General features: G+C 69.9%; 1 protein-coding gene across 2 annotated transcripts; it reads left to right on the top strand.

Moving 5' to 3' along the window:
- Window positions 1-1,293: 1,293 nt before the first annotated feature.
- On the top strand, window positions 1,294-5,298 carry TMEM98 (transmembrane protein 98). Of its 2 annotated transcripts, none has more exons than XM_075443528.1 (7): window positions 1,294-1,391; window positions 3,481-3,680; window positions 3,892-4,023; window positions 4,274-4,307; window positions 4,490-4,605; window positions 4,686-4,745; window positions 5,012-5,298. In XM_075443528.1, the coding sequence occupies exons 2-7, from the start codon at window positions 3,550-3,552 to the stop codon at window positions 5,214-5,216; spliced, it is 678 nt and encodes a 225-aa protein (XP_075299643.1). In that variant the 5' UTR covers window positions 1,294-1,391; window positions 3,481-3,549; the 3' UTR covers window positions 5,217-5,298. The 2 variants fall into 2 exon arrangements, with proteins under 2 accessions (XP_075299643.1, XP_075299644.1); XM_075443529.1 differs by lacking the exon at window positions 1,294-1,391 and adding an exon at window positions 2,485-2,572.
- The last annotated feature ends 7,119 nt before the right edge of the window (window positions 5,299-12,417 follow it).

Genomic DNA, 12,417 nt, shown 5'->3' with positions numbered 1-12,417 from the left:
GGGCTTTGCAAGCTTTCCCGTCTGGCATTGCCAAAGCCGACGTCACCGCGAGTGCCACCGCGGGCGGTGGGGACGGATGCTGAGAGCGGTGGGGTGGAGAGCGGGTGCCAGCAGGACGTGAGCACCTGTCACCCCGAGTCACCCATCTGGGATGGGGACACCTTGGGTCATCACGGAGACGGTTTGGGACACATCGAGGACGGCACGGGATGCGAACGGGGCGGCGAGGGACACGGCGGAAACGCTGTGGGACGTGATGGGGACACTAAAGGGCACGGCAGGGACACGAGGAGGACACGTTGGAACAGGGTGATGACGCTTTGGGACACAGCGGGGGCAAACGACAGGGGTTTGGGACACGGTGGTGTGGCTGGGATACAGAGGGGACACTTTGGGGTGCAACAGGGACACTCGGGGACAGAACAGGGCACTTTGGGGGCAGTGGCACCGTTTTGGGGCACAAAGGGCTACCTTGGGGACAAGAGGATGCTTCAAGGGTGCAGCAGGGTCACTCTGGGACATGAGGGGACGCAATGGGGACACTTTGGGGCACAAGGAGATTCTTTGGAGCGCAAGGGGATGCTTTGGGGGCGCGGTGGTGGAGGTTCAGGGGATGAGGGGACACCGCGGGGACCATTTGGGGTGAAGCGGGGACATTTTGGGGCACAAAGGGATACTTTGGGGGACAAGAGGATGCTTCGGGAGCAAGGTGGTGGAGGTTTGCGGGACGAGGGGACACGATGGGGACGCTTTGGGGTGCAGCGGGGACATTTTGGGGCACAAGGAGATACTGTGGGATGCGAGGGGAAGCTTTGGGGGCTCGGTGATGGAGGTTTGGGATGAGGGGACACGACAGGGACACTTTGGGACACTTTGGGGACACAGTGGGACACTTTGGGGTGCAGTGGGGACATTTGGGAGCACAAGGAGATACCTTGGGGGACAAGAGGATGCTTTGAGGGCATGGTGGTGGAGGTCTGGGGGACGAAGGGACACGACGGGGACCATTTGGGGACACGGTGGGACACTTTGGGGTGCAGTGGGGACATTTTGGGGCACAAAGGGATACTTTTGGGGACAAGAGGATGCTTCTGGGGCGCGGTGGTGGAGGTTTGGGGACGAGGGGACACTTTGGGACACTTTGGGACACTTTGGGACACTTTGGGGACACGCTGGGACACGAGCGGCCGCCCCGGGACAATGCGGGGATCCCCCCCTCCCGTGGGCCCCTGCGGGGCGGGGCCGGGCCGGGGTCCGGGGGGCGGGGCGGGGGCGGGGCCAGCCCGGGGGGGCGGAGGGGGCAGAGCCCGGCCCGGGCCCCGTTGCGGGCCCCGCTCCGCGCCCCCCGCCCGGCTCCATCTTGTGCGCGGGCCGCGGCGGAGCCGCTCCAGGTGCGGGGGGGGGGCGGGGGGGGGAGGGGGGGTTCGCTTCGCCCCGTCCCGCGCAGGGACCCGCCGGGGGGGGGGGGAGGGAGCCAGACCCCACGGGGTGGGAGGGGGAGCCCGGGGCCACCACCCCTCGGGACCCCCGGAGTGACACCCCCCCCCCCGGGGCCGTGCGGGACCCCCGGCTTGGGAGGGGACCCCTGGGACTGATGGCTCCCCCCAGAGAGACCCCCCCCCTGCCTTGGGACCCCAGGAGAGACCCCCCCCGAGGGCCATGCGGGAGCCCCGTCAGTCCCGTGCCCCCCGTCGCCCCCACAACTGGGGCTGTGCAGGATCCCCAGCAGCGACCCTCCCCCGGTCCCCCCCAGCAGCAAACCCCCCCCCCGATCCTCACAGGGCCCCCCAGACCCCCCCAGCAGCGACCACCCCCCAGATTCTCAGAGGGCCCCCCCAGACCCCGCCCCAGCAGCAAACACCCCCCCCAGCAACAGCCCCCCCAAGATCCTCACAAGGCCCCCCAGACCCCCCCAGCAGCGACCACCCCCCAGATTCTCACAGGCCGCCCCCCAGCAGCAGCCCCCCACCCCCTCCCAGATCCTCACAGGGTCCCCCCGGATCCCCCCCAGCAGCGACCACCCCTCCCACATCCCCTTGCTGCCACAGGACCCCCACTCCAGCGCTCAGCGCTGCACAGGCAGGAGCCGACCCCCACCCGACGGGGGCCAGGGACCCCCCCTCGGGGTGCAGCCCCCCCTCGGAGGCAGTACCCCCCCCCCAGGACCAGGCACCAAGGGGTTACGGCGCAGAACCAGCTTTGGTGGCCAAAATCCCTCTTAAGTCTTAATCGCAGTGGGAAGGGGGGGACGGGGGGGGGGGGCAGGGCCGCCGTGTGCCCCCCCCTCCGCTGTCCCCAGCCCGGGGGGGGGGGCGGGTATACGGGGACAAGTGCCCCCAGCCTGGGAACTTAAGCCAAATCATTAAACGTGGCTTAAAATTCAGTGGGGGGGGGGGGGGGGCTGGAAGGGGGGATGGTCTGGGGGTTTGGGGGGACACGTCTGGCACCCCCCCCGGGGTGGGGGGGGGGAACCCCAGGCATTAGTCAGGGTGTAAAGGTCGGGAGCCGGGTGTTTGCCCGTGCTGTGCGGAAGTGGCACCGTCCCCGCGTCCCCGTCCCCGGCTGGCGGCAGGTAGGGAGGGCAGGGCTGGGGGCCCCCCACCCCGGCAGCATGGGGGGTCCCCCGACCCCGGGTGAGGACCCCCCCCCCAAGGACCTGCTGTCTGCCCCGCGTGCTGGCATGGGGGTCCCGGGCTGGTATCCTGGGGCCTGGCATGGCGGGGGGTCCTGCTCCCCAGGGGGGTGGGGGCGCGGGGGCCCCGCTGCTGCGTCGGGGGGGGCTCGGGGGTCCCCCGTGGCCGCATAGGGAGCAGGTTTAGGGGGTCCCCATGGCCCCACAGGGACTGGGCTCTGGGGGTCCCTATAGCCCCTTACAGGCTGGGCTCGGGGGGTCCCCGCAGCTCCATAGGGATCAGCTTTCAGGGTCCCCATAGCCCGTAGGGCTCAGGCTCTGGGGGTCCCCATAGGGCTTGGACTCTGGGGGTCCCCACAGCCCCACAGGGATGGGGCTCTGGGGGTCCCCAGGGTTCCATAGGGAGGGGGCTCTGGGGGTCCCCACGGTCCCACAGTGACAGGGCTCTGGGGGTCCCCAAGGTTCCATAGAGAGGGGGCTCTGGGGCTCACCAGGGTTCCATAGGGAGGGAGCTCTGGGGGTCCCCATAGGGAGGGGGCTCTGGGGGTCTCCACAGCCCCACATGGCCCAGCCCTCGCTCTCCGGACCCCAGCTCATGCCCCTGTCACCGTGGCCGTGGTGGCGGGATGGGGACAGCCCCCCCCACGTACCATGGCCAGATCCTGCTCGGCCCCGCACCCAGCACCACCCCTTCCCCCCGATCCCCCCCTCCCAGTGACGCTGCCTGGAAGGACCCCCTGAGGCAGGGGTCCATCTGTGGGTGACACCGGGCCCCAGCTGAGCATTTTGGGGTGGGGGGAGCATCCGTGGGGTTCCTGACCCCTTCCCCCATGCCCCCATCCCCGCAGACCCCGCGGTGCCGAGATGGCCCCGGACGCCTGAGCCACCCCCCCCCCCCCCCCCGGTGGGGCGCAGCCATGGAGACGGTCGTCATCGTGGCCATCGGGGTGCTGGCCACCATCTTCCTGGCGTCCTTCGTGGCGCTGGTGGTGGTCTGCCGGCAGCGGTACTGCCACCCCAAAGACCTCCGGCACCACTACGACACCAAGTGAGTGACCCCGCGGGGGTGGCATCGTCCCCGTCCCCACCGGGGGAGGGGGGTCGCAGAGGGACCCCAACCCCCATGGGCTGGAGACGGTGCTGGGGTCACATCCAGCATCACCGGGGGGACGGTGCTGGGGACACGTCCCAGTTGGGAGGGTGCGGGGGGCCCAAGGGGGTGGCCCCGTGCCCAGGGGTGTCCCCCGTGTCCCCGACAGACCCATCGTGGACCTGATGGGGACGGCCGAGACGCCGTCGGAGCCCTCGGAGCTGGAGCTGGATGACGTGGTCATCACCAACCCGCACATCGAGGCCATCCTGGAGAACGAGGACTGGGTGGAGGACGCCTCGTAAGTCTGTGTGGCCCCCCCCGGCGTGCCCCCCGTCCCCCCCCCGCTGCTGGGGACCCTGTGCAGTGCCAGCCCCCCAGTCGTCACCGAGCCACGGCCGGTCTTGAGAAGAGGTGGTCCTCAGGCTGGTCACCGGGTGGGAACGTCCCCGAGGGGCTGGGGGCACGGGGTGTGGGCGGGCAGGTGGGGGGCTGCAGGGGGCGAGGATGGGGGGGCCCACCCAGATTCACCCCCTCCTCCCTCTCCACAGGGGTCTGGTGTCCCACTGCATCGCCATCCTGAAGGTGAGACCAGGGGCTGGCACTGGTGGTACCGGTGGTACTGGTGATACCAGTGACGCTGGTGGTAGTGGTGGCACTGGTGGCACTGGTGGTACCAGTTGCGCTGGTGGTACCGGTGGCGCTGGTGGCAGTGGTGGCACTGGGTGCCCACCCTGGCCCCACTCCCGCTGTCCCCCCGTCCCCAGATCTGCCACACGCTGACGGAGAAGCTGGTGGCCATGACCATGGGCTCGGGCACCCGCGTGAAGTCCCCCGCCAGCCTGGGTGACATCATCGTGGTGGCCAAACGCATCAGCCCCAGGTGACGAGGGGGGGAGGGGGCTCGGGGGGCGGGGGTTGTCACCGCAATGTCCCCTAACGCCATGTGTCCCCCCCCGGCAGGGTGGACGACGTGGTGAGATCCATGTACCCGCCGCTGGACCCCAAACTGCTGGACGCGAGGTGACGGGAGGGATGGGGACAGTCAAGGGGGGGGACACCTGTGGGAGGGGCAGGGGGGGACACCGCGGTGTAGCTGGGGACAACCACTGCGGGGTGACCCACCCGGCTGGAGGCGGCTGGGGGGGACACCCCAACCCCTACTGCGGATGGGGAAACTGAGGCACGAGCCCCGCGTCCGGCGGCGACGCAGCCGCCATCCCGCGCGGGGCGGGGGGGGGGTGTCGGGCGGCGGGGCGGGGGGTGACGAGGCCGCCGTGTCCCCGCAGAGCGGCCGCCCTGCTGCTGTCCGTCAGCCACCTCGTCCTGGTGACGCGCAGCGCCTGCCGCCAGCCCGCCGCCCGCCATTGGGTCGAGCGCTCGCTGGCCGCGGCCGAGGAGCACATGGCCGCGCTGCGCCAGGCCGCCATGGCCGCCGAGGCCGACCGCCCCCCCGCCGCCGACGCCCTGCGCCAGGAGCAGTCGGCCATCTGAGACCCCCGCCCCGGGGCACCCCGCCTGGGCAATAAACACCCCCCCCCAACCCCAAAATGGGGTGGGGGGGGGCCTGGGGCTGGCCTGGCTCTGTGGTCTCTGGATCTTGGGGTGGGGGGGGGTGTGAAGGGGGTTGGGGGGCTTGGAGAGGGAGGTGGGAGGGTTTGGGGGGCGGTTAGAGGGGATTTCGGTGGGCTTGGGGGATTGGCAGGGGGGTTTAGGGGAGGTTTGGGGGGGATTTGGGGAGTCTTGGGGGTTTGGCAGGGGGGTTTGGGGGAAGTTGGGGGGGGATGAGGAGAGGTTGGAGGGGATTTGGGGGGGCTCAAGGGTTTGGCAGGGGGGTTAGGGGGGATTAGGAGAGGTTTGGGGGGGTTGGAGGGGATTTGGGGGGTTTGGCGGGGGGTTTAGGGGAGGTTGGGCGGGTGGGAGGGGTTGGAGGGGATTTTGGGGGGGCTCGAGGGTTGGGCAGGGGGGTTAGGGGAGGTTTTGGGGGGATGAGAGTTTGGAGGGGATTTGGGGGGGCTTGGGGATTTGGCAGGGGGTTAGGGCAGGTTTGGGGGTTTTTAGGCAAGGTTTGGGGGGGTTGGAGGGAATTTGGGGGGGCTTGGGGGTTTGGCAGGGGGGTTTGGGTGGGATTTGGGGAGTCTTAGGGGTTTAGCGGGGGGATTAGAAGAGGTTGGGGGGTTTGGCAGGGGGGCTAGGGGAGGTTGGGGGGTGGGAGGGTTTGGAGGGGGTTTGGGGGTGGCTCAGGGGTTTGGCAGGGGATTTAGGGGAGGTTTGGGGGGGATGAGAGGTTGGAGGGGATTTGGGGGGGCTTGGGGGTTTGGCAGGGGGTTTGGGGGGGATTAGGAGAGGTTGGGGGGGTTTGTCAGGGGGGCTAGGGGAGTTTGGAGGGTTTGGAAGGGATTTGGGGGGGCTCGGGGGGTTTGACAGCGGGTTTAGGGGAGGTTTTTGGGGGATGAGAGGTTGGAGGGGATTGGGGGGGCTTGGGGATTTGGCAGGGGGATAGGGCAGGTTTGGGGGCTTTTAGGCGAGGTTTGGATGGGGTTGGATGGGATTTGGGGGGGCTTGGGGGTTTGACAGGGGGGTTAGGGGAGGTTGGGTGGTTTTGGGGGGTTGGAGGGGATTTGGAGGGGCTTGGGGGTTTGGCAGGGGGTTAGAGGGGCTGATGGGAGGTTTTGGGGGGTTGGAGGGGATGGGGGGGCTTGGGGATTTGGCAGAGGGGTTTGGGGGGGATTTGGGGAGTCTTAGGGGTTTAGCGGGGGGATTAGGAGAAGTTGGGGGGTTTGGAGGGGATTTGGGGGTGGCTCGGGTTTGGCAGGGGCGTTAGGGGAGGTTTGGGGGGGGATGAGAGGTTGGAGGGGATTTGGGGGTTTGGCAGGGGGTTTGAAGGGGATTTGGGGGGTCTTGGGGTTTGGCAGGGGGTTTGGGGGGGATTAGGAGAGATTGGGGGTTTTGTCAGGGGGGCTAAGGGAGGTTGGGGGGTGTGGGAGGGTTTGGAAGGGGTTTGGGGGAGCTCGGGGGGTTTGGCAGCAGGTTTAGGGAGGTTTGGGGGGGGATGAGAGGTTGGAGGGGATTTGGGGGGGCTCAGGGGTTAGGGGGGGTGGGGAGGTTTGGTGGTGTTTGGGGGGGTTGGGTTGGAGGGGATTTGGGGGGGGCTTGCGGGTTTGGCAGAGGGGTTTGGCGGGGAGATTAGGAGAGGTTGGGGGGGGTTGGAGGGAATTTGGGAGGTTTGGCAGGAGGCTAGGGGAGGTTGGGGGGGTGGTAAGATTTGGGGGGGCTCCAGGGGTTTGGCAGGGGTTTAGGGGAGGTTTGGGATGGTTGGAGGGGATTTGAGGGGGGCTTGGGGACTTGGCAGGGGATTTAGGGGAGATTTGGGGGGTCTTGGGGGTTTCGGGGGGATCACGAGAGGTTGGGGGGTTTGGAGGGGATTTGGGGGGTTTGGCAGGGGGGCTAGGGAGGTTGGGAGGAGTGGGAGGGTTTGGAAGCGATTTGGGGGGTGCTCAGGCGTTTGGCAGGGGGGTTGGGGAGGTTTTGGGGGGATTTGGGGAGTCTTGGGGGTTTGGCAGGGGGTTTGAGGGGTTTGGAGGGATTTGGGGGGGCTTGGGGGGTTTGGCAGCGGGTTTAGAGGAGGTTGGGGGGTGGCAGGGGGGTTGGAGGAGATTTTGGGGGGCTTGGAGAGTTTGGCAGGGGGTTTAAGGGAGGTTTGGGGGGGTTGGGGGGTCTTGGGGCTTGGCAGGGGGTTTGGCAGGGGGATTAGGAGAGGTTGGGGGGGTTTGGAGGGGATTTGGGGGATTTGGCAGCGGGGCTAAGGGAGGTTGGGGGGGTGGGAGGGTTTGGAGGGGATTTCGGGGGGCTCAGGGGTTTGGCAGGGGGTTTTGGGGTTTGGTGGGGGGGTTGGGGGGATTAGGAGAGGTTGGGGGGGTTGGAGGGGATTTGGAGGGGTTGGCGGGGGGGTAGGGGAGGTTTGGGGGGGATTAGGAGAGGTTGGAGGGGGTTTGGGGGGGCTTGAGGGTTTGGCAAGGGAGTTAGGGGAAGTTGGGGTGTGGGAGGGTTTGGAGTGGATTTGGGGGGTTCTGGGGTTTGGCAGGGGGTTTGGGGGGATTTGAGGGGTCTTGGGGGTTTGGCAGGGGGTTAGGGGAAGTTTCAGGGGGTTTAGGGGAGATTTGGGGGGTTTGGAGGGGATTTGGGGGCGGGTGGGCGTGCTTGGGGGCTTGGCAGGGGGTTTAGGGGAGGTTTGGGGGGCTTGGAGGAGGTTGGGGGATTTGGGGGACACTGCGCGGTTAGGAGGGGCTGGGGGTGGGAGTTCAGGGGGGTTGAGGGGGTTTGGGGGCTTGGCTGGGCCTTTGGGGGGTGGGGAAGGCTCGGGGGGCTGCAGGGGTTCGGGAGGGTTGGGGGGTGGGAGTTTAGTGAGGGTGTGGAGGGGATTTAGAGGGGGCTGGAGAGGATGGGGGATTTGGGGGGTCTGATGGGCTTGGGGGGGGGCGGGGCGTTGCGGGGAGCGGGGCGTTGGGGGGAGCGGGGGTTGGAGGGGTCTGGGGGGGACTCGGGGTGGGTCGGGGGGGCTGTCCCCCTCCCGGGGGGGTGCGCAGGGCTCACCGCCCGCGCGGTGCAAGGCCCCGTGCCCCGGACAGGGGGTCCGCGGGGGGGAAGCCGGGCGGCGACCCCCGCGCTGAGCCCTGCCCAACTCATCGCACTCAGCCCCGGGGGGCTGCGGTCATGTGGCCGCGCGTCACGTGACGGGGGAGGGTGGAGTAAGGCGGGGTACGGGTGAGGGGGTGGGGCTCCACGCCCCCCTTTCCCCGAGTTGGCCAATAGGAGAGGGGCAGGTGGGACGGAGGGCCAATGGGGCGCGGGGGGTGGGGCTTGCGGCTGGTCGGCAGCGCGACCCTGGCGGCGGGGCCGGAGCGGGGCAGGGACCGGGACCGGGACCGGGAGCGGGTACGGGCAGGGGGACACTGGGAGCACTGGGGGGCACTGGGAGGGAATCCCGACGGCACTGGGAGGTGCTGGGAGCACTGGGAGTCACGGGGCGCTCTGGGGACAGTGGGAGACGCCGGTAGGCACTGGGAGGTACTGGGAGGCACTGGGTGTCTTGGGGGCTCCTGGAGGCACTGGGGGTTACTGGGAGGCACTGGGAGCACTGGGCTCGGCCCCTCCGTGTCCCTGCAGAGGCTGGGGGGGGTCCGGGGGGGGGGCACGACAGTGCAGTGACATCCAGGGCTCGGACCCCCCGGCCCCCACGTCGGGTCCCCGGGGGCGGTGCCCCCCCCCCACGCGTGTCCCGGGGGGGGGGAGCTCTGGGGCCTGGATCTGCCTCAGTTTCCCACCGTGTGGGGGGGAGGGAGCCGGGGGGAGGGAGGCCAGCACACCACACACACCCCCCCCCGTGGGCGCAGACACGCGTGGGGCGAGGCCACGCCCCACAGGTGCGAGGGGGGAGGGGGGGTCACAGCACGTGGGGAAAGGGAAATGAAAGTGGTTGTGGAAGTGGGGGCGGGCAGTCAGCGGGGGGGGCAGGGCAGCGCTCAGCACCCATGGGTGCTGGCCGGGGGGGGCTGTCCCCACTCTTCCCCCCCCCCCCCCCCCGGGTGTCGGCTCCTTGCCCCGCGGGGAGATGTTATCAGGGTGCTGCGGGCGGCGGTTGGGGTGCCAGACACCGCAGCGACCCCCCCCAGCACCCATGGGTGCCCCCCCAGCACCCTGGGGTGGAGGGGGGGGCCCTGGGCAGCCGGGGGGGCCGGGGCTTTCCCAGCACCCGGCCGAAAGGGGAAGCGAGAGGCTGGAGGCGGTGCCCCCCCCCCCGCCCCCGGTGAGTGGGGAAACTGAGGCGCGGCGGTGCGGGGTGGGGGGGGGTCCACTGCCCACAGGTGCCCCCGGCGCCATGAGGACCCTCCTGCTGCTGTGGGTGCTCCTGGCCGGAGCCGGCGCCGAGCTGCGGTGTCCCGACGGGCAGCCGTGCCCCACCACCCCGGTGAGTGGTCAGGGTGGAGGGGGGGACACAGGGGGTGCCCCCACCCATGGGTAACCCCCCTGTCCGTCCCCCCCCACCACCCAGATCCTGCCTGCCAGCAGCGCGGCGCTGTGCCAGGATGGCTCGCCATGCCCCGACGGGGCCGGCTGCCCGCTGCCCGAGGTGAGCCCGCCCGCCGTGCCTCAGTTTCCCCCCTCTCTCCGCCATTTCGGGGGGGCTTCCCCCCCACCACCCCTCATTCTCTCCCCCCAGGGAGTCCCCTGCGCCGGCGGCCACCGCTGCTGTCCCCGAGGGTCCCACTGCGGCGCCGACGGCGAATCCTGCGTTGTGTCCCCAGGTACGGGGGTGTCACGCCTGGGTGGGGGGGCACGGGTGTGCCTGGGGGGGGGGGGGGTGGGGGTCCCTCACCCCGTCCCCGCTCTCCGCAGCCCCTCGTGCCGTCCCCTGTCCCGACGGAGAGTCCGAGTGTCCCGACAATGCCACTTGCTGCGTGACGGCCAGCGGCGCCTGGGGCTGCTGCCCCATGCCCCAGGTACGGGGGGTGACACAGGGGGACATTGCGGGGGGGGACATCACGCGGGCAGCGCGGGTGACGAGCGGGTGCGGGCGCCCGCAGGCCTCGTGCTGTGCCGACAAAGTGCACTGCTGTCCCCACGCCACCGTCTGCGACCTGGCCCACGGGCGCTGCCTGTCCCCCGCCGGTGACGTCCCCATGGGCACCGCGTTCCCCGCCTGGAAGCGCCCGCCGCCGGGTAAGGGCCGTCCCCGCGGGAGTGGGGGGTCCCGCGCTGTCCCCACCGAGGGGACGCGGTGACGCTGGGCGGGTCTGTCCCCCCACAGCGCGCCAGGTGCTGTGTCCCGACGGGCGCTCGGCGTGTCCCGACGGTGCGACCTGCTGCCAGCTGTCCTCGGCGCAGTACGGCTGCTGTCCCCTGCTGAACGTGAGTGCTGGCCCCGCGCGGCACCCGGCGCCAGGCTCCTGTCCCAGGCACCCCACGATGGGCACCCCGCGCCAGGGTCCTGTGCCAGACACCCCATAATGGGCACCCTGTCCCGGGCACCCCACGATGGGCACCCTGTCCCAGGCACCCCATGCCAAAGATCCTGTCCCAGGCACCCCACGATGGGCACCCCGTGCCAGGGTCCTGTCCCGGGCACCCCACGATGGGCACCCCGTGCCAGGGTCCTGTGCCAGACACCCCATAATGGGCACCCTGTCCCAGGCACCCCATGCCAAAGATCCTGTCCCAGGCACCCCACGATGGGCACCCCATGCCAGGGTCCTGTGCCGGGCACCCCACAATGGGCACCTTGTGCCAAGGTGCTGTGCCGGCACCCCATAATGGGCACCCCAAGCCAAAGATCCTGTCCCGGACACCCCACGATGGGCACCCTGCACCAAGGTGCTGTGCCGTGAACCCCACAATGGGCACCCCAAGCCAAAGATGCTGTCCTGGGCACCCCACAATGGGCACCCTGCACCAAGGTGCTGTGCCGGCACCCCACAATGGGCACCCCATGCCAAAAATCCTGTCCCGGGCACCCCACGATGGGCACCCTGCACCAAGGTGCTGTGCCGTGAACCCCACAATGGGCACCCCGTGCCAGGGTCCTGTGCCAGGCACCCCACGATGGGCACCCCGCGCCAGGGTCCTGTGCTGGGCACCCCATAGTGGGTAGCTCATGCCAAAGATCCTGTCCCGGGCACCCCACGATGGGCACCCCACACTGGGTGCCCCGTGCCAGGCACCACGTAGTGGGCTCCCCACATCAGGCAGCCCATGCCGAGCACCCTGTCCTGCGTACCCCATCCTGAGCACCCTGTTTTAGGTACCCTCAGCTGGGCACCCCCAGCTGAGCACCCCATGCTGGGCACTGTGTCCTGGGCACCCTGTTTTGGGTCCCTGTGCTGGGCACCCCACTCTGAGCACCCCATTTTGGGTACCCAGTCCTGAGCACCCCAATTTGGGTACCCCGAGCTGGGTACCCTGCTCTGAGCACCCCAGTTTGGGTACCCTGAGCTGGGCACCCTGTCTTGAGCACCCCAATTTGGGTACCCCGAGCTGTGTACTCTGCTCTGAGCACCCCGAGCTGGGCACCCTGCTCTGAGCACCCCATTTTGGGCACCCTGTCCTGAGCACCCCAATTTGGGTACCCTGAGCTGAGTCCCCCACGCTGAGCCCCCCACTCCAGGTGCCCAGTACCAGACCCCCCATACTGGGCACCCCGTACCCACAGCCCACACCGAGCCCCCCGCGCCCTGCCCCCTGCCCCGGCAGCCCCCCGTCCGCGTGGCGGGCACCCCCCGGGCGGGTGGGGGTCCGCGGGCACCCACGGCGGGCTCCCCCCGCAGGCCGTGTGCTGCGGCGACGGGCGGCACTGCTGTCCCCAGGGCACAGTCTGTGACCTCGAGCGCTCCACCTGCACCTCGGCGCCGGCCCGGGCACCCCAAGGTGAGGACCCCCCCCCCCAGAATTGTCCCCGCGTGGGGAGGGGGGGACATGGCGGCGCTGACTGTCCCCTTGTCCCCAGGGGGGGACGTGCGGTGTGACGACGAGACGAGCTGCCCCGACGGGAACACGTGCTGCCGGCTCGGCTCGGGGGCCTGGGGGTGCTGCCCCGCTGGAGGAGGTGCGGGGGGGGCTGCCACCGGGGGGGGGGACACAAGGGTGGGGTCCCTCTGCCCCCCGGGACAGGCTGATGGCCCCTGGGCCAGGGGGGGACAGA

Source organism: Opisthocomus hoazin, chromosome 26, assembly GCF_030867145.1.
Source record: "Opisthocomus hoazin isolate bOpiHoa1 chromosome 26, bOpiHoa1.hap1, whole genome shotgun sequence".
NCBI lineage: Eukaryota > Metazoa > Chordata > Aves > Opisthocomiformes > Opisthocomidae > Opisthocomus > Opisthocomus hoazin.
This window is presented reverse-complemented; position numbering and strand designations above follow the sequence as displayed.

Bases quoted from the DNA above. Each gene is read 5' to 3' on its own strand.
- TMEM98 (XM_075443528.1), top strand. From the start codon at position 3,550: ATGGAGACGGTCGTCATCGTGGCCATCGGGGTGCTGGCCACCATCTTC. The intron at 4,308-4,489 runs GTGAGACCAGGG...CCCCGTCCCCAG, and splicing joins ACTGCATCGCCATCCTGAAG to ATCTGCCACACGCTGACGGA. The intron at 4,746-5,011 runs GTGACGGGAGGG...GTGTCCCCGCAG, and splicing joins CCCAAACTGCTGGACGCGAG to AGCGGCCGCCCTGCTGCTGT.